Source organism: Phalacrocorax carbo, chromosome 1 (genome assembly GCF_963921805.1).
Source record: "Phalacrocorax carbo chromosome 1, bPhaCar2.1, whole genome shotgun sequence".
Classification (NCBI taxonomy): domain Eukaryota; kingdom Metazoa; phylum Chordata; class Aves; order Suliformes; family Phalacrocoracidae; genus Phalacrocorax; species Phalacrocorax carbo.
Window position 1 is genome coordinate 131,273,447 of NC_087513.1, and position 24,617 is coordinate 131,298,063.

The 24,617-nt window shown below is 38.9% G+C and overlaps 1 protein-coding gene across 6 annotated transcripts in view; it reads right to left on the reverse strand.

Moving 5' to 3' along the window:
• Positions 1–24,617, reverse strand: part of CNKSR2 (connector enhancer of kinase suppressor of Ras 2) — a 225,188-nt gene that overhangs the window by 40,010 nt on the left and 160,561 nt on the right. For all 6 annotated transcript variants that reach the window (XM_064474342.1, XM_064474359.1, XM_064474335.1 and 3 more), the window contains 7 exons: positions 21,705–21,753; positions 20,675–20,847; positions 19,385–19,458; positions 16,859–16,930; positions 10,212–10,279; positions 4,550–4,650; positions 2,850–3,387 (listed from right to left, as the gene is read on the reverse strand). In XM_064474342.1, coding sequence (XP_064330412.1) covers positions 2,850–3,387; positions 4,550–4,650; positions 10,212–10,279; positions 16,859–16,930; positions 19,385–19,458; positions 20,675–20,847; positions 21,705–21,753 — 1,075 coding nt within the window. The remainder of the gene's footprint in view (positions 1–2,849; positions 3,388–4,549; positions 4,651–10,211; positions 10,280–16,858; positions 16,931–19,384; positions 19,459–20,674; positions 20,848–21,704; positions 21,754–24,617) is intronic.

Sequence of the window (24,617 nt, forward strand, 5' to 3'; positions counted from 1 at the left end):
TTGATTTAATTAGGGAAGTAAAACAATCCATCAAATATTAGCAGTGCAATGTTAATGTGATACAACAAGACAAAAAGAAGCAACTGAACACACAACGAAGTTAGATCCTAATGGATAAACATAGGGAAGGACAACCCATATTTCCAGTTTACCATGAGATATCTAGACATTACAGCAGAGCTGATATACGGAACTACTTGCAGCATCAGTAAAATCTTGCAATAACTATTTAAGGCATAAAGTAGTGATTAACAGAGCAGACTCTTAGTTGTTGCAAATCAGTGTAGCTTCAGTAGAAAGTCAACAGAACTATGTTAAACTGTAGCAGCTTATGACAGCATCTGAAAAAAAAGCATGGAGCTCCTAGTTTGTGGTGTGGCTATTTGACAACAATTTTGCAACCGAAGTTGGAAGAAACAGGGGTGCATTTTACTATTTGATTTAAACTCAGGAGGTTTTAAAAGAGGGAATGTAAAAACAAGAAGCTGAGAAAACAAACTTTTGGCAATGATGTTTGACTTGTACAGCAACAACTGCAAAGGAGCTGCGCTCCTTGTCCCACCCAAAAGCAATAGGCATGATTAAGCTTTAAAACACATACATGTACACACAAGAACATATATAATAATCCAAGAGCTCAGAACTATGTCAGGATCATGAATGTGTAAGGCAAATAAATACATTTAAAAGGTTCATCTGATACCACATCAGGGAAGGTTCAAGGTGAGGTTAAAACATTTCTAAAAGGGAGGGGATTCCCTTTCTCCAGCCAGTTGCTGGCTTTTTCCCCGGAGCAATGGAGGCGAGGGGGACAATGATGTAGCACGCACAAGGGCACCCACCCTCTTAGCGGACTTAGCAGTTATAAGCAAATCTCTCAGCTCAGAAACTGGGTTTTTGCACTAAGAACACTGCTTGCATGAAAGCCCTCCTGCCTTTTACTGGTAAGGGCACTGGAAAAAGCCAGCATTGCAAACAGAACATTGCATCCATAGCAACAGGCAATTCAACACTTAAACTCTTCGACAGACTAAACAGTATTTTCTTTCTGGTTTTATAATTTCATGGTCAATAATTCATCATGAGCACTTTACTTGTCTAGCTGGTCGTTAATGTCTCAAAAACAATCTCCTGTTAAAGCTTCAACCAAGAAAACCTCTTCACCCAAACTAAAAGTATACAGGGAGACCACTTAAAAAATTAAACTCTTTTTTCCCTTTTAGGAAATTGGTGGAGAAAAGCCCAAGTTCTGGTCTGTTAAATCAAGCACTAGCCCTTTATTAGTATTGTATGCTATAAAATGTTACAACCAGGAACCGAAAGCCTTAAAACCGAGATTTAAAACACCTAACAGCTTAGGCCTTGCAACAGTATCTCTGAGTAATGCCCAAACAGCACAGGACTCCAGTGGGAAGTCTCCCTGACCCTTTTCATTGACTGTGAGATTTTTTAAAAAATATATTTTTATTGCTATCAGTAAAAAACCATTTGAAAACCAAAACTGAAGGCTAAAAATAGGATAAGACACTCTGCATGGTTGATGAAATTGAACCCTGTTAATTAGACATTTCACAGACTAACATTACCCTAATACAGATACATTTTTTTTGGAAAGTGTCATGCACGAACGCAACTGAAATCGTGCCATTTTTAATGGCATCAAATTTAATAGCTGCAAAAGAAATCACAGTTTTGTCAAAGGCAAGAGTCTGAGATGTTTAGAACCTCCTGAATAAAGCATAAGGGCAATGGAAAACTGTTGATGTCTCACAAGTAGATTAAATAATGTCCACATGAATTTTAATGCTCAACAAAGGTGCTAACCTTAATGAATTAGCTTAGGTAGGTAGTTAATTATCCAAAGCTTTCGTTACCCTTCCCTATATCTTTACCACTTTTACACTCCTTTACTGCAGTGAAAAAAATTGAATATGAAGGAACCAGAAAGCATAGACTCTTTGAAAGCTGCAGGGATTATCCTGCCTTCCTTGTTACTACAGGTAACTTAATTGCAGCACAACCCCACAGTTCATGGCTGCAGACTTTGTTGACTGACCCTACAACTTGGGAGTGAACTTAACTTTGTTAGCAACACATGCTGAGAAGCTCCATAAATGACAGTGAAGGACAGAGCATGAAACAGACACAGAAATGTGTTTAGATGTTCAGGAGGAGCAAGGACCTTCTCCAATCCCTGTTTATTTGGATTATTTTTGACAAGTAGCACTAATGTCTATGGAGTTAATGTGCCATGTAGGAGAGAGATACTCCATGTTATGATTTTTTTAAAGCCCCGCTGGTCACATAGTTGTTCTGTATTAACATTTTTGTTTGAAATGTTTTTTGAACTTCTCTATAAATCACAAGGGGAGGAACAGAGGAAAATATACTCTCTTTTTCAACTTCTTACAGCTGCTGGGCCGTCTTGTGATCTGCCTGCCTGGATACTACACAATCACAGCCTGACGCTGCACTCCAGATGGGGTTGGCTGGAAATCTTACAAAGTATGTCCTGAGACGTACATGTGTCAGTGGGTGAGGATAGTGTCCAAGTGGAAGTGTGAAGAAAGCATGGGAGCAAAATCCATTTATAACTGAGAATTACTAGTAGGAGGTAACTGGTGACCAGCCTATGGGGAAGTGTCTGGCGTTTGTGAGAGGTAGTGCAGCACTCTGACTATTAAGCCTTATACATAAGGCAGATCAAAGAGGCGTGTGACAAGGTGGACCTTGTAAAACATGGAGGATATTGAAAGACTGTTGGGGTATTTTGACAGAAAAAAGGAAAAACAACCTCTATGTTACACAAACAGGACTCTTGAAAAGCCACAGAAATATCCCATACTTACTTTTATCTTCCTGGTTTTCTTCTGCTGCTTTGCCTTCCTCCTCTTCCTCCTCCTCCACCTCCTTCTGCTGTACTTCTTCATGGTGATCAGTGGCACCGACTGAAAGGCTCTGGCAGCAGTGGTTGAAGCCGCTATCCCGAGGCAGAGTGAAACTTCGGGGCTTTCCCCCATTCCCATTCAGCACTTGCATCCGCTCACCCTCCACAAGGGGGAAAGGGCCGTAGTGGTCTTGCAGGTGGCACTTCTGGGTGGGCAAGGTCGACTGCCGCCGGTGCTCGGGAGAGACCACGGCCGCCTCGGAGAAGACAGAGTCCTCCAGCGGCAGCGTCTGCAGGTAGTGGAGTCCTGAGCTCGTTAGCGGCGTCTCTATGAGGTCCTGCCAGGAGCGCCGCTGGCTCGCCGTCTTGCGCACCGGCGAGTCGGTGGCGCTCCCCACCACCTCTGGGCGAAACTCTTCGTGTGATGACTGCGACTGGGAGGTCTCCGTGGATGAGAGTCGGCTGTGTTTTGGCTCCACATAAGGGCTTGTGCAGCTCATCTACAATGTCAGCAACGGAGCAATCTTCAGATCAATGTAGACCAAGACCTACTGCTAGTAATAATCGCGTACTTTTCATTGTCACTGACGGTACCCAGTTTAGTAATGAAGGCACAAACTTACCTGATTGACCTGCCCTGCTCCTAACTTTAAGGCATGCACACATCTACACATCTCACACCTGTGGCCAAATACTTATACTTAGTCATAATAAGTACCCTTATTATGTCCCTTAGTCTTTAAAATAAGCCAACATAATTACTTACAGAAAACTTTGCAGAATATGGCACTACGGAAGACATATGAGATGTGCCTAGTCCATTAAAAATCTTAAAAATGTCATCCAAATGCCTCTTGTCATCCTATCTTGCTAAAAATTTGTCTTTGTCTTTGCAGTGTTTCAGTGCAACTCAAAGATCTGTGATTTTGGAAGATAAATTATTGCATTTGAATTAAACATGAACATTCTCCTTCCCCAGACTTTCCCAGTTTTTCAATCCCCATTTTTGCATTTTAAAAACTGTATTCAAGTAAGATGTATTAGTAAACATTGTCTGAGTTTATGGACACGAAAATTAAAATCGCTAGAGCAGAATAAGGTCGAAGTCCATACTCTGGTTTTATACCAACAGATGCTTCAAGAAGAAAATAAAAACAAATCCCCTTTTGTTCTAATTCATAGACAATCCTACTTTTTCACAACAACGCAACAACTGGTATCACTTTTTGGGATATGAGAGACATTTTTATGTTGGCATTTCTGTGGAAATTCAAGTGTAATTTGTTACTGTAAAGCTTCACAGAACAACTATTGTGCCTTAGAGGAGAATCTGTGCTGTTACTGAGGTAACAACATTTTGTCAGTGAAGACGAAAAGGGGGTGATGAGGGGTTGTATGGATGAGTAGGGGTCCATCATGAACAAAGAACAGGAAGAAAGAATTCTGCAACTTAATCCATTTTGTACAGCAATTGCGATTACAAATCTGTATCCTCTATGCACCAGTGGAAATGTTACTTAAGAGATGCCTGAAGTCAAGTACTGACTCAAAAAATATACTGGAGAGTGCCCTAATGTGCACATGCGCATGCTTTTAAGCGGGAAAGTAGGTAAGTGTGACACTTTATGTAGTCATTTCTGTACACAGTTGCAGGTGACTTACCGAAGGAGGCCGTGGGTATGTGTCGTATGGGGGCGGTGGGCTGTCTTGTTTGGGTGTCGATGGAGTGTCGGCTTCCTCCTTGTCACTCTCACTCCAGTAATCTACAAGTTACATACAGATCAGATGAAAAACTACCAACCATTTTGATACTCAAGAGACTCACTTTCACAAAAGCAACTGGAAACTCCATCCTTAGTATTACTGAGAGTCAAACCAGTCAATGCTGATTCTATAAACGTTAGCTGCTGTAATTTAAAATTGCTTTAATCTGAAGAGGGAAAATTGAAAAACATTATGGGGTATACTAAGTCTAATGCCCCATTGCAGAGATATTAAACAACCTGCAAAAGAGCCACAAATTTAACTCTTGTACACACTGTATAAATACATGTATATGGAATACTCCTAATACAAGTATCAAATATTTATACAGCCATTAAAATAATAATGATTGGACATATATTGACTGAAAAACACTGAAAGTATTTTTTTAATAGAAAAGATGAAAAATGTAACTTGCAAAAGTCGTCTTCACTGCAAATAACATTAACAAATGTAATTAACACCAACTGGCAAACCAAACAAGTGGTTATTGCACACATGACTGATCAATGTTATTTCTTTATCCATTCTCTCTGTTGTATAATACCAGTTACCCAAGCTTTTAAATTCAATTTCTAATAACAAACAGCTGCATTTAAATATGACAGAAAAACTTTATATCATATATCTGCTTCATAAAACAGCTGCTGCCCTGTTAGCCGTGTAAGAACGTAAAGTGATATGGCAAGGAAAAATACGACAATGATATTTAAGCCCAGAGTTCCAAAAGATGGATGAGAAAACAAAAAGGAAACAGAACTTGTGGGTCAAATTTAATGGGATGTGAGGTTTGATTTGTCAGGAAATCAAGTTTTGGTCAAGCACGTTTCATGTGTTTGGTACCTTGGTCAAAGGGGAAACACATGGAGGAACGTACCACATGGGAATTCATATTTATTCTGTTGCAAATATTTTTGAAGCAGAAGAACATCTAACTAAATGGACACCAGACTTTAATATTCAAAAGTTATTCAAAATATTCAAACTTACAAAGGAAAACGGCTTAATTGCCAACTCAGTTCAAGATGGGTAACTTCGACATTCCTCCACATTGTAAGACTTATGCAAACATTTCTGATGTCACTTTGTTTCTGACCATGTTACCTTCTAGTATTTGGGTAAATCATGGTACAACAGGCCACTTTAGCTGAGACTATTCACAGACTAATCACAGGTAATTTGCACTTTGCCTAGTAAGTGTTCAATAAACTGCATGACTTACTACTTTAATAGATGAGGAGAAAAAGATTGATTGTTGCTTCATAAACAATCTAAACCAAAAATCCAAGTGACAATTATTGTATTGTACGATTAATGACCTACCATACCTAATCTTATTCAAGATTTAAAACAAAAACCTACCTTAAAATGACACCATCTTTAAAGAGCTGTCCCTAAAATGCTGTATATTTTTAGATTGTAGTAACGGTGGGGGAAGCCTTATTTAGCTATTAATTTTTTCCAAGCAGTAAGAACGCTGTTTTAACTCTGGATCTTTTGATTTCCTTCCTGCAAGCTTATAGATGAGAAATTATCTTCAAATGGTATAATAAATAGCATAAATAAAGTTTTCAGGACTATGAAATAAAAAATTTCAAAAAATTTTATCTCTAGAAATCTGCAAATAATGTGTTTTTGGTGAATGAAAGACTAAATCAGAGAAACCTCGTTTTTAAGTCACTCATAGTTTTAAGAAAACTTGTTTCCAGCAACTCAAAACACCTGAAAATATTGGCATATAAGCATGCTTGTTCCTATTTCCAGCAAAGCCTAATGGTGTGACGTGTGGTGAGAGGCCTGTCAGAACTGCATCACTCAGTGAGATTTCTTCAGACTTGGAGCTCAACTGTTTATTTTGAAAGTAAAATTTTGCAGCCTCACTGCAGGTTCCAATTTTGGCTAAAAATACAAAGACGTTCTTGCTGTCAAATCCACATACAATAAAGCACAGTATGATCACGTTTTTGCACACCTTACCTCAGGCAGGGAATTCTGTTGGCAACCTACAGCTTGTCTAGAAAAATTCTGCAGTCACGGGGGTCAATTTCCAGATGAAATGTATGAAAATAGCCTCCCAACAATTTTTAAAAATGTTCTGCTTTTGGCAACTGACTTATTAGAGTCTATCTAAAATGTGCATAATGCTGTCAAACAGTCGCTGTATTTCCCTCTGCAGATTTTGTCCAATTCAGTGACAGACAAGCTTAATGCATTGGGCATATCTTGAAAGCTTTCTGAATGAGCAGCAGACTGCATATATTATATATAAACTAACACTGATCTGCCATTTGCTGACTACATATTTTCCATTTATATAAGCAAGTATTTTTTCCTCTGACTTTATATGACTGGAAAGTGTATAACTTCTCCATCCAAGGAAGCCCCTTGCCACATTGCTAACATTCATCGTATTTAGTACAGTAATTTGATGGTATTTTTATAAAACTGTTCTGTACAGAATGTGACATTGTATTCAGCAGTACACCCACAATTTGGTGATTCGTCCATCTCTGAAGCACTTGAAATATATTTATGCACTTTAGATTCCGAACCATTCAGCTCTTAATTGAAACAGGTTTGACAACTACTGTTGAATTGTTTCAGAGGTATTACAAAGCTTTGCTGTAAAGGGCGGAACTGAAAAGAAATAAAAGACCTTTTGTAAAATCAAATATGTAGATAACAATTGGCATAGTCACTGAATATAGAAAATTCCAGCTTCACATTTTTTATAATTGCAAAAATGCTTGAAGTGAGAGGTTTTACTTTGCTAACTTGATGCCTCTGCTAATTAGGGACACTACTGAGCTATTTAACAGACTTTGTGCTGGGAGCCAAGGATAATCACCAGAGGCATAAAAATACTGTACGACAGCAAGGGGGGAATGTGATACTGATTCCCACACTAAGACAACTAAGCAACACAAAGAGGATATAGTTTTACCTACCTGTATATGATAAACCAATCTGCGTGAATGGCATTAGAGTGGTAATAAAGAGCTCCGTCAGTGCCTGGGATATAATTTCTGTAGTAAGTGGGGTCTCGCTGATTATCTTCAATAGGGAGATATTTTAATAATAGGTAACATGAGGCTTGAATGCACATGATCTCATGTCTAGGAGCTGGATCATCTGCTGTTTTATTACTCTGTGATTGCTTGGTAGCAAAAATATTTCTCCACATCCATCTGGAGTTTGAAAGTTGTATCATGTCTGCAATTGTGCACTTGGACAGTGTTAGTGTAACTGTTCGTACACCTTTTTCTTTACTGTCCCACATTATTGTAATTCTAGTGCCAACCTGCTGTCAATAAAACTTTGAATTTGGCTTTGAATGCTAAGACAGAGGATTTCCTAGAAGACTCCAAGATGCAGAGTTTGTTCACAGCCTCTTCAAACAGTGACAGATGGTATGCAGGTCCCTCCAAACTGGTTATTGTAGTGCTGCCTGGGGAGTACAGATTCCCAAACTGATTTTGAAGTCTGGTGAGGCACTGAGAACATGACTGGAAGAACAGTGAGCATGGTGCTGCTATCCTGGGCTGTGTGAATGCAGACGGCCTAGTGTTGTGAATGACGTGTTGTGCCAAGGACCATACCAGACTAAAACAGGGTGTGGACAACACTCTCAGGATAAGCAGCTGCACTTACTGGAAGATAAGATTAGAATTGAGGCAACAGCAGGTACAACCTAGTTACGTGTGAAAATAACAGAACGCCCAAAAAACCTTTCTATGCATGCTGCTACCACCAAATTATAGCAGTATGCTGTAAGCCACTGCTCTTCAACCCCAGGCTGATCCCTCCAGGATGCTCTGTGGGGAGGCAATCTTCATAGAAGTTGTTTTCTTCATAGAATCTCCTGAGCTGGAAGGGACCCACAAGGATCACTGAGTCCAACTCCTGTCCTTGCACAGGAAAACCCCAAAATTCACTCCGTGTCTCTGAGTACGTTGTCCAAGTGCTTCTTGAATAGCGTCAGTCTTGGCGCCGTGACTAGCCTCCCTGGGGAGCCTGTTCCAGTGCTCCACCACCCTCTGGGTGAAAAGCCTTTTTCTAATATCCAACCTAAACCTCCCCCAGCACATCTTCCTGCCATTCCCTCGGGTCCTGTCCTTGGTTGCCAGAGAGAAGGGATCAGCCCTGCCCCTCCTCCTCCCCAACCAAGGCAGATATAATTTTCTGACACTGTCTTTTAATCTTCTACTACTACAGAATATCCTACACTCTTGATGGTTCTACCTGGCTGTCAAAGTCACCCTAGATTCTCACTGAGCAAAGGAGCTTTTTGCACAGTATCTCCCAGGAAAATGGTACCACAGCAACATGTTGCAAAGAGACAGACCATGCACATCTTCCTCCTCATGGTATCAGACCAGAAGGTCAAGGCTAAGGCTGCTGCTTCATAGGTTGGTACAGAATCATGACTTTGGGGGACAAGGAGGACACCATATGGCAATTTTTGAAGTCTAGTGATAGCCTTTTGAACACAACTGTCCCTGAAAAATGGTTCGAAATATAGTCTTTGTAAAGAAAAGACTAGATTAAATACATTGCTGCTGCAGCTCCAACCTATAACCTTTTTGGGCCAAAAGACAGAACCTTACTGATGAAGGCTGCAGAGCCACAGAATTAAGAAGTGAGACTTTGACCTAGTGGGCAGCAGGCAGACAGGCATCTGGATAGGCTCAGGATCATCATGACCACTGCAATTTTCTGGTGCCTGCTACGAGGTACATCTGTAAAAAAGTGGATGGATTCAAAAGCCAGTTGATTGCCAAACAGCTAGTTGGATAAGAACATTTCTGTGGATCCATGATCCATGTCACTGGCAATTCTGGGAACGAACCTCCCCAACAGAACTGAGGTCTGACCCGTTCTTTTTCCTGCCTGCAAACAGGATTTCTACTGCAGCAAACTAAAGCAAAGCAACTAATTGTTTTATATATGCCACTTTTTTAAACCCATGACATATTAGACATTAAAAATGAACAGATGTAAAATGCCGTAAGCCTGCAACTCCAAATGAAATGCCAACAGGGCTTTAACACACACCTCAATATAGCGAAAACAGTAGAAATCACAAAAAATTAAATGGTCTTAAAATTAAAGTCTTTAGGGGAAATCTAATTATGTCAACAGGCTTTAGAAGAATGGTTTTGCTCTTGACACCAATTGCATACATTCCTGCATCCTGTGAATTCAAACATGAAATGCAACGTTTAAAATTTTTTTTTTACTTTACAGATTCTTAAGTTTCTTCTGACGGGAGACACAGACTCCTTGGAATCATGTACCAGAACTTACTGGCAGTACATTTGCCACTTTTGGCTACCTTCTGTGGCCTTGTCAGAAATAATCCAGCGTCTGTGAACCAGAATCTGAAGGGGCTAATCAAAACCCCTGAGAGAGAAGAAATTCTCTAAAGCAACAACATTGATACTCATATGTGAATTGCTTTCAGCTGATGAGAATGAGGCCTGATACACAGCAGGGAAAAAAAGAACAGATCAACTGGTGATAAGAACTGACAGAAGAAAGCAAAATAACACCACATTACCTTGCTCTTGTTTGATCCTCTCTCTTTCTGCATACCCAGCAGCAAGCATGTTAATTCTGTTTAGCCATCTGAAATAATATTAAAAAAAGCAGTGACACCAGTCCAGCCTCTTAATTTTTGGGTGCATTTCTACAGAAAACAGACAGGCGCATCTGAAGGAGATTCAGGACAAAGTTATTTTTCACGTTAGACAGTTGTTTTCTTTGATACTCTTACTCAGGGAGTCTCCAAAGATCTATGATTTTGCTGTTGAACAAATTGTTTTCACAGCAAAGATTTTATTTCAAATGGAAAGCCATGTATGATGTCAAACATCTATAAAATAAAGGATTTGAAGATAATCAAAGAGCTATTAAGTCTGCTGCTCACAGATATGCCATCACACCAATACTCCTGCTGTTCTGATTTCTTAAGAATAAACACCACTTTTCAGAGATTTAAGCAATATTTTAAGGCATGAATTGGCAACCTAGCAGAGGAACAGAGCAGAAACTAGCAATAAAAAGAACAGGTTTACTCCCAAACAGACAGTGAAGTTTAATTATGCCATTATGTGTTTTAGAGCTTACCTACAGTGCCAAGTACAAAGAGAAGGAGGCATATCAGAGTTCACTTTTGTGTTTGTGTCAGAAAATCACGGGGAGAAAAGACAGTTGCCTCAATGCAATTCACATCTAAGGCTGTAACCTCAACTTAGACTTGAGAAAAAAACTTCCATAAGCTGCACAAATTAAAAAAAAACCCCAACCCAACTATTGCTGTTCTCTTCTAGCAGGGCTGTCATTGCCAAGCATACACTCAATTGCCTGCAGCAGTGTACTGCTTCAACCTGCCCGCTTCCCCCATAGTGCATTCATTACCCAAAGGCTTACACTAGATCAGGTCCTCCATCAATGAGGCTTTAAACCGCTATGACAACCTCCCATGGCTGTCCATTCCATGGTAAACCTGGAACTACTTGCTCCAGTCATCCTATAGTCAGGATTTGACAGGCCTGCTTTACCAACCTACTGGCTTGCAATTTTACCGCTAGGGTATACAGAAGGACAACTGAAGTCAGGTTTGGGTTTTCTTCAGAAGTATAAAACCCTTGTTTCAGAAAACTATGCCTGATGGGTTTCATTTGCGTACTGTATGCATGAAAACATGACATAGTATTGTCTCAGCAAGGGATACACCTTTGTAATCCCTCCTGCATGTCAGCCTGCAAGACATTTCAGTGCAGAGTAAGCAGGCACCAGATCATAAAATACAGTGGCTCTCCTTGAAACTAGCTCCTGTCACTGCCCTTCCACAAACCATGACCACATGTATGACCTGTAAATCACATTAATGATCCATAAAACATTGTACATTGGGAAGAAAGCTAGAGATTTACTCCTGAAATGATTACAGAATGCTTCATGTTAGCATTCAATCAAAATTTCTGCCAGATAATAGGGAAGCTGAAGGAGAGACTTAAAATTTCAGTTGTAATTGTTACGAAGTGCCATACAATTATAAAAATATACACATAGGAACAGAAATCCAACAAATTGTGTCTCAGCAATGATTTCACATCTTCACAGCAGAAAGGTGACCCACTACAAAGCTATCTTTTAGGTTCACATTCCTGATATGTGAAGGCTTTCTCTGGGGAATAAAGCTCAGCTGTCTCGACAGCTCTGCCAGCCCAAATCAGAGGCACTGAGGCAGGAACCTCACCCAAAGCACTCCAGCCCTGTGCTGCTGAGGAACCAGCAAAGGCCACAGATTTGTCCGTGTCCAAAGGGTAAAGCAGCACAAGATGACAAGCACCTGCTCTGTCAAATGGCACAGCAGACAGTGGAGGTGGCCCTTCGCTTGCCTCTCGCCTATTTTGGATTTCACATTCCCAATTCAGCTCACGGCTTAACACACAGCAGCGCAGCCAGCAGGGAACAGCCACCTACTGAACCACTTTGGATAGGGCTGCTGATCACAAAACAGTAGAAGATACGACTAAAAAGTTTCTCCTGTTGGAAAACTTCATTCTGTCCTAAATATGAAATAGTATTTTGTGTTAAGTGTGTGCGAGAGTGAGGTAACCAATTAAATTAACAAACACTTAACTGACAGTCAACTGATACTGCTTACAGCTACGGTAGATGACTGTTTCCAGAAAAATGTTATTTTCTGAAAATTATAATCTATTGAGAACCCAGGAAATATATATCAGTCTGAGACAGAGACAGCAGACTGACTTCACATTTAATGATCTTTGGCAGGTCATGATCTGTGTCATGGTTTGGAATATCATCTGCAATGCCTTTGAGGTGAATGAGAAGGTACTGGTGTGGTTGCAAACCATTAACAACCACGGCTTTTGAGTGGTTTGCTAGTTTAGAAACTGAAAGAATGATATTGACTTCTGCATATTTTCTGATATGTGGCTGCTAAAGCTTCTTCAGATATGGTTAGAGTGGGTATGGTTAAAGAAATAATGTTATTTTAATAAAGCACGGCTAGAGTTACGGATCATTGAGGTTAGAATTGTATGAGAGATCCAACGCACCGGGCTTGTATCACAGGGAAACGTAAAGGTCTCCTGCAGAACGGCAGAGGAGTAAAACATGCACCCTTTACAACATACTGGGGAAAAAAGTTCCATGTGTACAGTTATACAAATATCCCTTACTATGAATATTAGAAGATACAAAGCCCTAGGACATGGGAAGATTTAAATCTTTCTTCCCTGCGGTGTGCTGTGTCCTGGTAGCCACTGCAACTTTTAGAGGGCAAGAAGCCAAAAAAATATTCCTTCCTTACTGCAAATGCAGCTTTAATTTTCTTGTGAGAATGATAAAATCTCTTTGTTAGGTAAGACAGTAAATACAGTAGCACTGGTAGTTGCAGCAGTCATCTACGTTTTCTTTTTTTTTTTTCTTTTTAAGAAGGGCATACATTTCTTGTCAGTATTTGATTAAAACAATTTTATGAGACATAGAACAGGATTAAAAAAACCCCAGTCTTTCTGTAGACCTGTTATATCTGTAAAGAATGCACAGTACTGACACTCTCTCAGAATAGTAGGAAACGTTTTCATCTTATCTCATGCTCCAGATAGATGCAATGCTTTTAGTCAAAGCAGGGTGTCAAATGGTCCCTAATCATAAAGCTCGAGGATATAGAATGAACTTGTGTGCTGGTTTTGTACGAGAAGGGGTTAATTCTCCTCACCGTGGGGGAGCGGCTGCCTTTCCAGCTTCCCGCGCTCTGCCGTGGCGGGGGGGGGGGGGGGGCTGGGAGGGGCGGGGCCGTGGTGGGGGCGGCTGACCCCGACTGGCCAATGGCAGGTTCATTCCATACCATGTGACACCGTGACCAGTACATGAAGGGGGGGCAGTTGCGGCTCAGGGGTGGCGTCGGGTCGGCGGGCGGCTGCGGCGCGTGCCGTTTGTTTTGGCGGTTCGTTCCCCCTCTCCCCTCCCTTTCCCCCTCCCCCGGGGCTTTGCGCCTCTCATTGCTCCCCTTTACATTGCATTTCTGTCGTTGTTTCTTTTAATTTTAATTATTAAACTGTTCTTATCCCAACCCACGAGCGTTACCCTTCTGATTCTCTCCCCCATCCACCGGTGGGGGAGTGAGCGAGCTGCTGTGTGGGGCTGAGCTGCCGCTAAACCACGACAACTTGCTATATGGGAATATGGATACTTTTCAGTGTTTATAAGCACCCAACTGCAGTCTAAGCAGGATGAAGAGGCCTGTAGATGATGTGGGAGAATATCTGGAGGCCTCCTTCACCGAGATGTTCCAGGGGCATTCTCATGTGCAAATACTACAAGCTGACATCATCCTTCCTCTTGATCATAGAGCTACACTAAGGAAGAAAACTCTTATAAATGTCAGTACTCCATATCACAAAAAGAAAGAGGACAGCTCAGTTACGGCAGGTCAAGGAAGTTCTCAGACAAATACTCCACATGAAGTTACTGACCATATCTCCCTGCCTAGAAGATAAAATTCTGGCAGTCATATATGTCATCACTTAAAAAATGGACAGTTCGGAAGATCAGGATTTTTGAGTAAAGAACAAACGGTTAGTCCGTAAAGCAGCAGGCACAGGTACCATGGAAAATCAAAATAAAGTTACATAGAGTATCATCAAGTAGAAATACACAAACTGCCTTCTACATCACAATATTTTCTAGGAACGGGAATAACAATGGATTTCCAAGCAAGATGTTTCTATGACTATACACTTACACTAGCAAAACAGTACTTTGCATCAGTAAAGGATATTCTGTCCTTCTCACCCAGACTAAGCATGTTATATATGGGTAGAAAGAACACTTTTGCTGGTGCAACCATGCAGATGAAAGGAACTTCAGACATCACAACAATAAAGTTCAGTGATCATAGTTCTCCAGACTCCCTACCAGCGTAATGGTGTGGCACAGTCATAAAAGTAGTAAGAAGATGTGAACAGTGACGGTTACCTGAGATTAAAATACCTATTTTGTGTGAGTGGATACACACAAACAAAAATTTCATATCCTGCATACACTTTTTTACAAAAGCCAAACAACTAAACCATTTCATACAAGGGATGATGAAGGAATGGAACCATTTTGAACTTTCAGTTAGACTATGTACGAGCAGTTTTCTACTTTCATTTCTTCTGCTTAAGTATAAACAGCACTGAAACAACTGAATGATACATAATTAGAATGTATGTCAGAAAACTGACCAAAAAAACCCAGAAATTGATCAAACCAGTCTTTAATTTAACTTAATAACTTGATTCTGTGTTTGACTTCAGCTAGGCTACAAAATGCTCTTAGACAGAAATATTTTATTATCTCTGCATTTGAAAGATTATTTTTCAGTAACCCACTTTTTTGCAATGTACTGAGTTATTTCAATGTTTGTGAAAGTGAACTACTTTTTCCTGTACATTAAACAAAGAGAAAAAATTTCTTGGTGAGACTCTGATGGCAACTCAGACCTAAGAATTTCCAGTAATTCCATAGACCTTGACAGAGTTGCTTTAAATTTACATGTGTATAACTCAGATCAAAATTTGCTCAAGCTCGTTCTAAATGAATTAATAAGCACTTATTTCAAAATATGATAAAAAGATTATTTGTGCTGTGAAGTAAAAAATCTTATAGTTCCTGGGTTTTAGACTGTACAATATATTTTTAAAGAATTGATGTATATTTGCTGCTGCTTTGTGATTACTGAACAGTTATATAAATTTTTATCCTTAGAAACAAGGTGCCTTGTCATACTGACTGGAGAACCTGCTGACAGAAATGATTTATCTACTGCTGTAGTTCAGGATATGCCAAATAGACCATGCCATTATTCTGTTTGCTGTGTAGCAAATTGCATTTTGAGTGACTGCCTTGACAGAATTATCAAGGACAATCAAGCCTAAAATTTTACAAACAAATAAAAAGGTTTTAAGTTTTCTAACTGAGGAGCGACTTTCGAAGTGAGCCTTAGTCATGCATGAACTTTTGAAAAAAAGTTAACAGACAGCTGTTTCTAAACGAAAACAAGCATAGTATAGTATTGGCACACTTTTCCAGTCAAATATTATCAGTAAAGAACCGCCAGTACCCTGAAGGTGCTCTGCCAGGTAGCTGAATCTAGTACACCCAGGAGAGATTAAACCATGATTACAGCACTTACTAACAGTTTTGTGGATTGAGTTTTATCTCCCGTTTCCTCTGTTTTAAAAGCGATTTTGCTCAGAGAGGATGTATCTAAGATAGAAGAATTCTCAGGTTGCAGTAACACATTTTTGTTTGTGCCCTCTGTCATATGATGAAAATGGCATGTTATTTTGAACTGAATTATTTCCAGTTCATGCTGTGAAAATAGATGAAATAAAACCCCAAATATTTGAGCAGACATGAGATTCATGTTTTTAATTCACCATTCAAATGAATTAAGAGAAACTGTGTTTATTTTGTGCTGAAGTCTCAATCATTTCTCTGAAAAAATAGCACAAGTGGTCTAAAATAGATATAGTAAAACTCAGTGCCTAAAGAACTAAGACTTAAGTCCTTGTTCTTCTTGAGTTGCTGAAATTTTCCCCACTAAATTCAATACGACCAAAATGTCACTTCAACATATAGGTTAAATTCAAGGCAGTAGGGAGAATCTGCAAAACACATTCTTTGTAATCTCTACCTCCTTTTTCAAGACTGGCAGAAGAAAAATCAGTGACTGCTTTAAATCTTTCTCCAACTTCTCATTCCCAGGGCCAGAACAGAAGCATCCCCAGAGCAAGCGTCACATGTCTTTGGGAGTATGTTAGGAAGCAGAGTTGGAGATACTGCACCTTTGCAGGTGCCGCACAGCCAAAAGCAGAAACCTGGAATTCTGAAATTGTATTTGGATGTTGTTTCAGATACTGTATTTCTTTCTTTTTAGAAAGAGGGAATCTTGTTTCTAAAAATCTTCAAACCTTTGTTTAAAAAAGGAGTAATTTTTGCATGGATTGAATACTTAGAATATGCAGCCACTCAGAAACAATGTTACTCTGCACTTGCTTTCTCAGCTATTAAACTTAACTTTTTAGATTAACATGTGATTTATTATCACTGTGTTAGTACTAGCTTCAAGAAGTGTCACATTTAAGGAATGTTTCACTGAACTTCGCTAGGTTTCCTTACCTGTTCATATCATCTAGATGTTCAGCAGCAAAATAAAAACTTTTGATCTTAGGATGGCAGGCTTTGAATGCACTGTAAAGAAAAAACATAATTATAAAAATGTAATGGCACAACTCTTTTTTTTTTTTTTTTTAAAATGTAAGATAGTGTGGTCACGAAGGAATGAGATGAGTTCAGATTTCCTGAGCTGTTGGATGCCCCAAACAGTATATAAACATACAACTTTTAGGATTGTGCCAGATTTCACCAAGTAAAGTGCTCTTCAGCTACCCCTTTCTAAATAATGCTTGACTCATATGTGCATAAATATTGTCCAACAGTCACCTGCAACGTACTATATTTGGATAAAGTTCACCGGTTAAGGATATAATTGTATGTATTGGGTAATTTTGCTGATATACCTATAGGTGTCATTTTTTTCTGAACAGAAAATTGCCTGACCAATTTATTCAATACAACAGAAAAGGTCTAATTCCTGGTGATTTTTCACATCCCAATGACCTTGCTATTACCTTTAGCTCTAATGACTGCATTTCAAACAGAAAAATGTGATGCGCTGATTGACTTCGGAAAAGCTGTTATAAATCAGCACTGTGTTCTTGAGGTCATTCTAAGCAATGGGCAATTACATCTCATCTTTTCTTTCCACCAAAGTAATCAACATGACTGGGCTGAGAGAATTACTGCATTTCATACATAATAGGAAATAAATTACTAGAAAGAATTTTTTAAGTATGTTGGATAAAGATTGATGGTGAAGTACTTGAAGATCCAGAAAATGTACCTGGAAGTAATTAATAATTTACAGTTCAGAAGAATAATTTTTTGAGAATAGCTTGAAGATCTCTCTGAAAATAAGAAAAAAAATGAGTAACTGTCCCAAAGAAAATGAAGAAAACTGCAAACACGGTCCATGAAGAACATCACCGTTTTTCTGAGACACAATGGATTAGAGAGAGTGAAAATTATTTTATTTTATTATATATATCATTATATATATATAAAATCCATTGTGTCTCAGAAGAATGGTGATGATGTTCATGTGTATTGTATTTGCAATTTTTAATATAGATGTCTGTGTGTGTACACACATGTAAATATATGAAAATAGATTTTAAGAAACCAGGGATATGAACTTGATATCCAGGAAAGTCACTGCTAGTGAAGGTAACGTAAAATTGAGACAAAAAGAATTCCTCTAACGCATTAGAGCATGACACCATGTTATGTAAGTGAAAGCAGATGTATAGTGACATCTGCTCAGTTTAGAAAGGCAACATCAAGTTACTGAGACCCAAAACTTGAGTTCTTAAAATTGTTACAGCCTCTGTTGTCTGGATTCTTAGAGGTTTTTTCTTTATCTACCACCCAAGCAAGGAATTTTAATAGCCACATTTTATGTTCTACTATCCAGTAGATACCAAATCAAGTAAAAGAAACAGATTAAGTAGGGTGCAATTCTAAGAAATAGGTTGACTTTATGCTGCTGCCCCAATAAAAAAGAAAAAATGAAGCACTTCAGCAGTGTAGCCTAAGGACACGTGACAATAAGCCCAAGCTGATGTATCTTTTCTTTTAAAATGCAGTTTTCATTTTCTGCCCTTTGAGACCATCACGAAGAATTCATCCTAAAGAGGTATGTAGACCAACTGATACAAGGTCAGCGTCTTCTTTAGACCTGTATGTACTACAAATCATACCGTTTTACTTTTGCAATTGCTTTTCTGTACAAATTTCAGTAATTCCACAGTCTTGATAAACTTAAAAGCACAGTAAAAAACATTAGAAGACAAGGCAAAAAGTTTTCAACAATAATGACTAAAAATCTCTCTGTGGGTGTATGCACCTGTCACATTGCTACATGCACTTGAATTTGCATCTAAATAAGAAATGGATTTGTGCAATGGCACAAATCTGGACAGCAGCTCACGCAGCTAGGAGAGAAGAAAAGTTATCTGAGACCTTTAGGTCATACCTCAAAAATACAGCAAACCACTGTCATTCTCTTTTTTTTTACACTGCCTCAGGACGGATACACTGTGTCAGCAAACTTGAAGTGATGCTAGTTTGGAGTTTACATTAAAGATTGATGCCTGGACATGAACTTTGGCACTTTTTTATTTGGATGGTCTCTTTATTATGCTTAAAACTATTGAGCTTAAAGTTTTCACACACACACACTCTCTCCAACCCCCAACAAACAAACAAAAACCCCTAAAGCAGAAAGGAAATAAAAGAAAGAAAACTAGGAAAATAAAGGGACAGAAGCAGCCAAGCAGCCGTCTTGCTCTTAATTGATTTTACTCTAGTCAAGCACTGTGATTCACAATAAAGTAAAAAAAACCTTTGGGAAAGATGGCACACAGAAACCACACTCAATTTGTCTCTTCTGCATGAGCTTATTCGGTGATACAACCAGATGGTCGAAGTATAACGAAGTCCATGTTGTCACTGTTTTAAGGGAAAACCTTGTCCTTTGTTACGCTTTTTCTGTTGTGTCATTGCATTATTTTTGAGCATACTTACTACTTCTTGCGGCATTCACTGGCTCTGTCAATTTTAAATTCAGGTAGACTGATGAATCCTTCTGCTTTTTCATCCTGCAAAGATAGTTGTAGATATTACTGCTGCTAAGGTGTCAGAAAAAAAACCCACCACAATGAAAACTTAAAGATATTTTCACTTGCCTGCTTCTTACATAAGGAATACTAATGTATGCTCTGCTCTGGTAAACCTCCCACAGAAGTCACTGGGACTTTTGCCAAAGTAGTAAGACAGATCCCTTGGTGTAAAATACAATTTTAAATACCCAGTTTTCTCAAACAATTTCACAGCTGAACCAGCATTTGAAAATATACAGAATGACCAAATGTATTCAGGCAATTAGTTATTGTAATTAGTTAATTTGGGGGGAAGATGGACTAATTAGTAAGGAGAAAAGCAGCCTACTGCATTACTGATCTGAAGCTGGGATCAAGGCACAGATGGGATGAGTCTGTGGGAAAACAAGCTTCAGTAGCTCTGTTCATGGAACAACTTGCTTTCTGTCTACTCAGGGAAAAGTTGGTGATCACAATATTTTAGAAAGGTTTTGTGCAAGTGCTTGCAGTGATTAAAAGAACGAGTCCAGGACTGAGTGCCTCCACTTGTTGGCAATGATCTTACCTCAGGATATTTACTGATGTGATTAATAGGGTTTAAAACTGAGGTTTCCTAACTCACCGGCAAAAAGCTTTATTTATATCAGCTTTAGCAAAAAACATCTACTAATGCAGAACACGTTGCACAATCAAAGCTGTACACAGTTCAGCTGGGCTGCTCTGCTGCTCTTAAGTTCAGCATACATGAGCACTAAAATCATATCAAAAGCAACAAAGAAGGAACGACAGGAGAACACAATTGGGAAAACAGAAGTATCTTCCTTAATTGCCAGAGTTTTTGGTGATCTCACTAGCACAGATAAACACGGAACACCGTGCAGCTCATCATTAAAGTTTACACTTCCATGACTAACCTTGAATGACAGGATTAAATAACTACTTTTTCCCTTTCAAGGGTTTGAAGGTAGATTTATCCCAAACTGCTGAGAGCAGGACACAGGAAAGTGTGTTATTTCTCTTGTAGTAAAAGGCGAATTTGAAGGACCAAATACCTCCAGACCTTAATGGAAATCTAGTCAGGCAGTTAATATAATTTCAGTATGATTATTTGGGTGAATAAAGTTATTCACATATATAAGCACTCAAAGCACTGGCTTGCCACTAATCATGACAACAGCACAAGGTATTTGTTGAGACAACGAGCACAGATGCTCACCTCTTCATTGATATACCAATATAGAGACGTATCCTTCAGGACAAACCAGTATTTTTTCCACTTCTGGGAGAAATAACTCTTGGCATCTTTCTTTTTCCAAAGCCAGCCTTCACAGTCCCCTCGACCAAGATCTTTACATGAGATCCGTCTTTTGCTTTTACCAGGAATAGGAGCTGAAAATGACAACGAGTTGATGTGAAAGCATTTGACTTATCCACTAAATCAAAAAGACAGCTGGCCAGAAAGCACTGTATGTTTGCTTAAGAAAAGGAATTAAAAATTTCAACCTCAATTTGCCATGAATAAATTGTTACAAACATTCTATTTTGACCACAAAGTCTATGCAAGGCACCATAAATTAAATACCAAAACAAACCAAAGCAAATCATGTTCAGTACCTCACATTCTATGGAGAACAGAAAAAAAAAAACACCACACAGAAAGAAAAGACATTATAGGGAAAAGAAAGGCAAGATATTTAAAAATAAGGAAAATTGTTATTTGTATTTTTCAACAAAATTAATATTTCACATCAGATTAGAAGCACACAGGATATAAATCCACGTACTCTCACACTTGGCTGCCAAACACAACTCTCTAAGTACTTCACGGGTATTCCAAAACCTCTCTTAGCAGCTCCTTTTGCAACCAAACAGTTCCTGAGGACTTTGTACTTCTAAATCAAAGGAGGACAATTTACTATGATATAAATTACCTGACAGCTTAGGTAATGAGCAAGGGCTGCAATAAGGCATTACATGCTCACAGCTGGAAAAATCAGCCATGGGCCCAAAGAGGCTGGAGTCTTAAGTATTTAAAAAAAAAAGAAGACAACAGCATATATATATCTATGCAGGTAGAGGAGTATTAAGGAACTATGTCCGTTAATAATAACACCTCAACATGATCAATTGAACTAAATGCTGGATTGGAGCTAACAAGTTCTAGTTCCTCAGGTACTACAATACCATGAACATTAATGCTGGCAACTCCCTTCCCACCAATACATGAAAACAAATTCAATTTTTACCTTTGTTCTTCTTTTTACTTTTCTGCTGTAGAGAAGACTGCTGAAATGTCTACAAGAAAATCAAAACGGAAGAAGTGAAAATACAATGTTTATATTCAACCACACCCTTATCATAAAAGAAGTAAAACATGGCAAATGCTGAAGTCATCACCAAGTAACACCAGTCAACAGACCTCTAGGCCTAAGAAAAAACGCAATTTTAGTTCATCTGTTCCTAAGGTTTTAAAGCAAAATACAGAGTGAAACCTCTTAAAATAGACCACAAATTAGTTTGCTAAAACAACTGGAGCTTCTTTTTAAAATGGTCGCTCTTCTCTCATTCTGTAAATAAGGAAGGAATGTCTTCCTTTGGTTAGTATAATAGTAAAGCTACACAGTCCATGCATGCCTCAGACATCACCTAATTAAGGGGTTCCTGACATAAATATGCAAATATGCAAATTAACACACTGCCTAATGCAGGTGTGAAGGCATTTATACAATGGTCTTTAGAACATCAGGCAATTTGCCCAGAAATGGGCCTAATGATTTTAAAGACACCAATAAAATTCTGATAAATCGCAACAGGAAAAAACTCTCCCCAGTAAATAATCTGAAACAGAAAACACTATTTTTTGCCAGGTTTTGACTGGAAGTATTTCCCTTCAATTGATCCACTCCCATGAACCAACCCATTGCCCTGGCAATAAGACAGGATGGAAATTATTCCTTAAAATCCTAGCTTATTAAAAATGGCAATACCCACTAACACACTTTATGGTCATTTCTGTTAAAAAAATTTGACTCAGATAATCACCATCACTCTAGTGAATTAGAAAAATAATTCTGTAATTAATCACTCCAGAAATTGATGACATGATTTTAGTTGTTTCCAATTTTAGTTTTCTACATAGACAAAGGTATTAGTGCTGAAACTAAGGAAAGGCCACATTACAGTGTCTGAGTATTACAACCTCTAATATCGGCTTACCAAAAATCAAGGCTTTTGTGCCACTTGAAAAAATAAATCTAAGCAAATGCACTGACAGATCTGTGAGCCCAAATCCTGTTCCTAGCAGATAACACAAACCCTCACCCCAGCTTACAAGGTTCCCTTTTCAATTCAAAGAGCTGCTTTTCTTTCCATTTTCTCTTCCCTGCTTCCTGTACACCTGAGCCCACATGCAGGAGGCTGAGGCTCAGCTTCCAAGGGATGTCTTGCTTCACAGCTGAGACATCCTCAAGCAGCAAATACTAACATGTCCATGGGGATAAATTACCAGCAATACAATGTTAGTTAAGTGTAATATAAAAAATTAACTGACTTAGTAGTTGTGCTGATCCCTTGTAGACTGCATCTGAAGAAAGCTACCGAACTGTATTGCCACCTCAGATGGTCAAAATAGGCCTCCATTGGGAAGAAAAAAGAAGCCCATTTGCTTTAATTCCCTGGCTCTTGTCCTTTTTTTTCTGCTATGGGTATCAATTCAATCAGCACCATCTCTGAGCAAGCCGAGACAGCAACACCATCCCAGCTTACGTCACATGAAATATTTCGACCTGCGTAGGACTAAGAGAGATCTTTATGGCCCAGGAATAACAGAGTGACCGGAAAGAAGTGTGAAAATAACTCCCTCTTAGATGCTTTGAAAATCTTACCTAATTCAAAGTGGTTGAAAAAACACATGCATGCATAAACCCAAAACCTTAGCACTTCTCAGTTCACGACCCAGGCATTGCCATTCTGCTGCTTGACTTTTCTCCACTAATATTTTCACAGTGCCAAAACAGAAAAGGAAAACTTCTGCTTGTTTTTCTTATAAGTGATTTGAAAGCAGATGAAAGCAATATGAAAAGCTTTCTCTTTAAATGTTTCATCTGTAAATTGAACCTGCAAACATGAGCTTGCACCTCTCAACTTCTGAGTCAGTTTTTGGGAAGAAAGGGTAAAGAAGGGGTATCAGTTTTTAATAGGAAGACAGCATGTAGTTCAGACATCCAGCCATTTTTCCATACATTATGTCATATTGCAAATTAGAAAGGTTTTATTAAATTCAGTTATTACTCTAATTTAGCTCATTAAATTATAATTAAGGACAAAATCTACATCTGAGTGAAGTTACTGGGAACTATTCAACTGACTTCAGTGATTTTAGCTAATGCTTTAGATTGTTTTACACAGATTTCAGGCTTCAAGTTGGTTCATCCTTTGCAAAACCAGCACCAGCTATTTTATTTTACCCAGAAGAACTATAAGCAGTATGCATTAGTCAGTGCCATTCAGTTTCAAACTCACATGATATCTAATACAAAAAAACCCAAGTGAGGATGAAATCTAAAAAAGCTTCTTCTGTTGCTTTTTTTAGGAAATCATTGAATGCAATCCACAGCCAGTTATTTTGTAATGCTTAATGCCATTTTCTCAGTGGTGTTTAGAACCACAGAACGATGAAGGAGGTCATGTCCTTCCTCCTGCTCAGAGCAAGGCTTGCACTGAAGCCCGTGCTGGATCATGTTCTTCAGGGTCATCTCCAGCCTAGATCCAACTGTCTCCAGAGAGGGAGATCCCACATCCTCTGTAAGCAACCTGTCCTCATGTTTGCCACCACAGTGTTTCCCCTTTTACAGCCTAATTGCATGATGTGGCAAATACGGAAATAATATAAATACTTCTTTTTCATGCCATGAGCCCTAAAAATATGGATTCAGACCAAAGCCAGAAATTTAGTTGTACTAAAGCAAGTTTGCTGCAAGACACTGTTTAATCACCCGCCCACAAGGCTGGATTTCAACATATGTTCACTGCATTTTGATTCTGATACATCTTGAGCTTTGAGCAACTGCTTTCACATACATCTTGTCCCAGTTTCCAAGAATTCAACTCTCCTACTAATCCTGAGAGCAAGCATGAAATGAAACAGAAAACAGCATTCT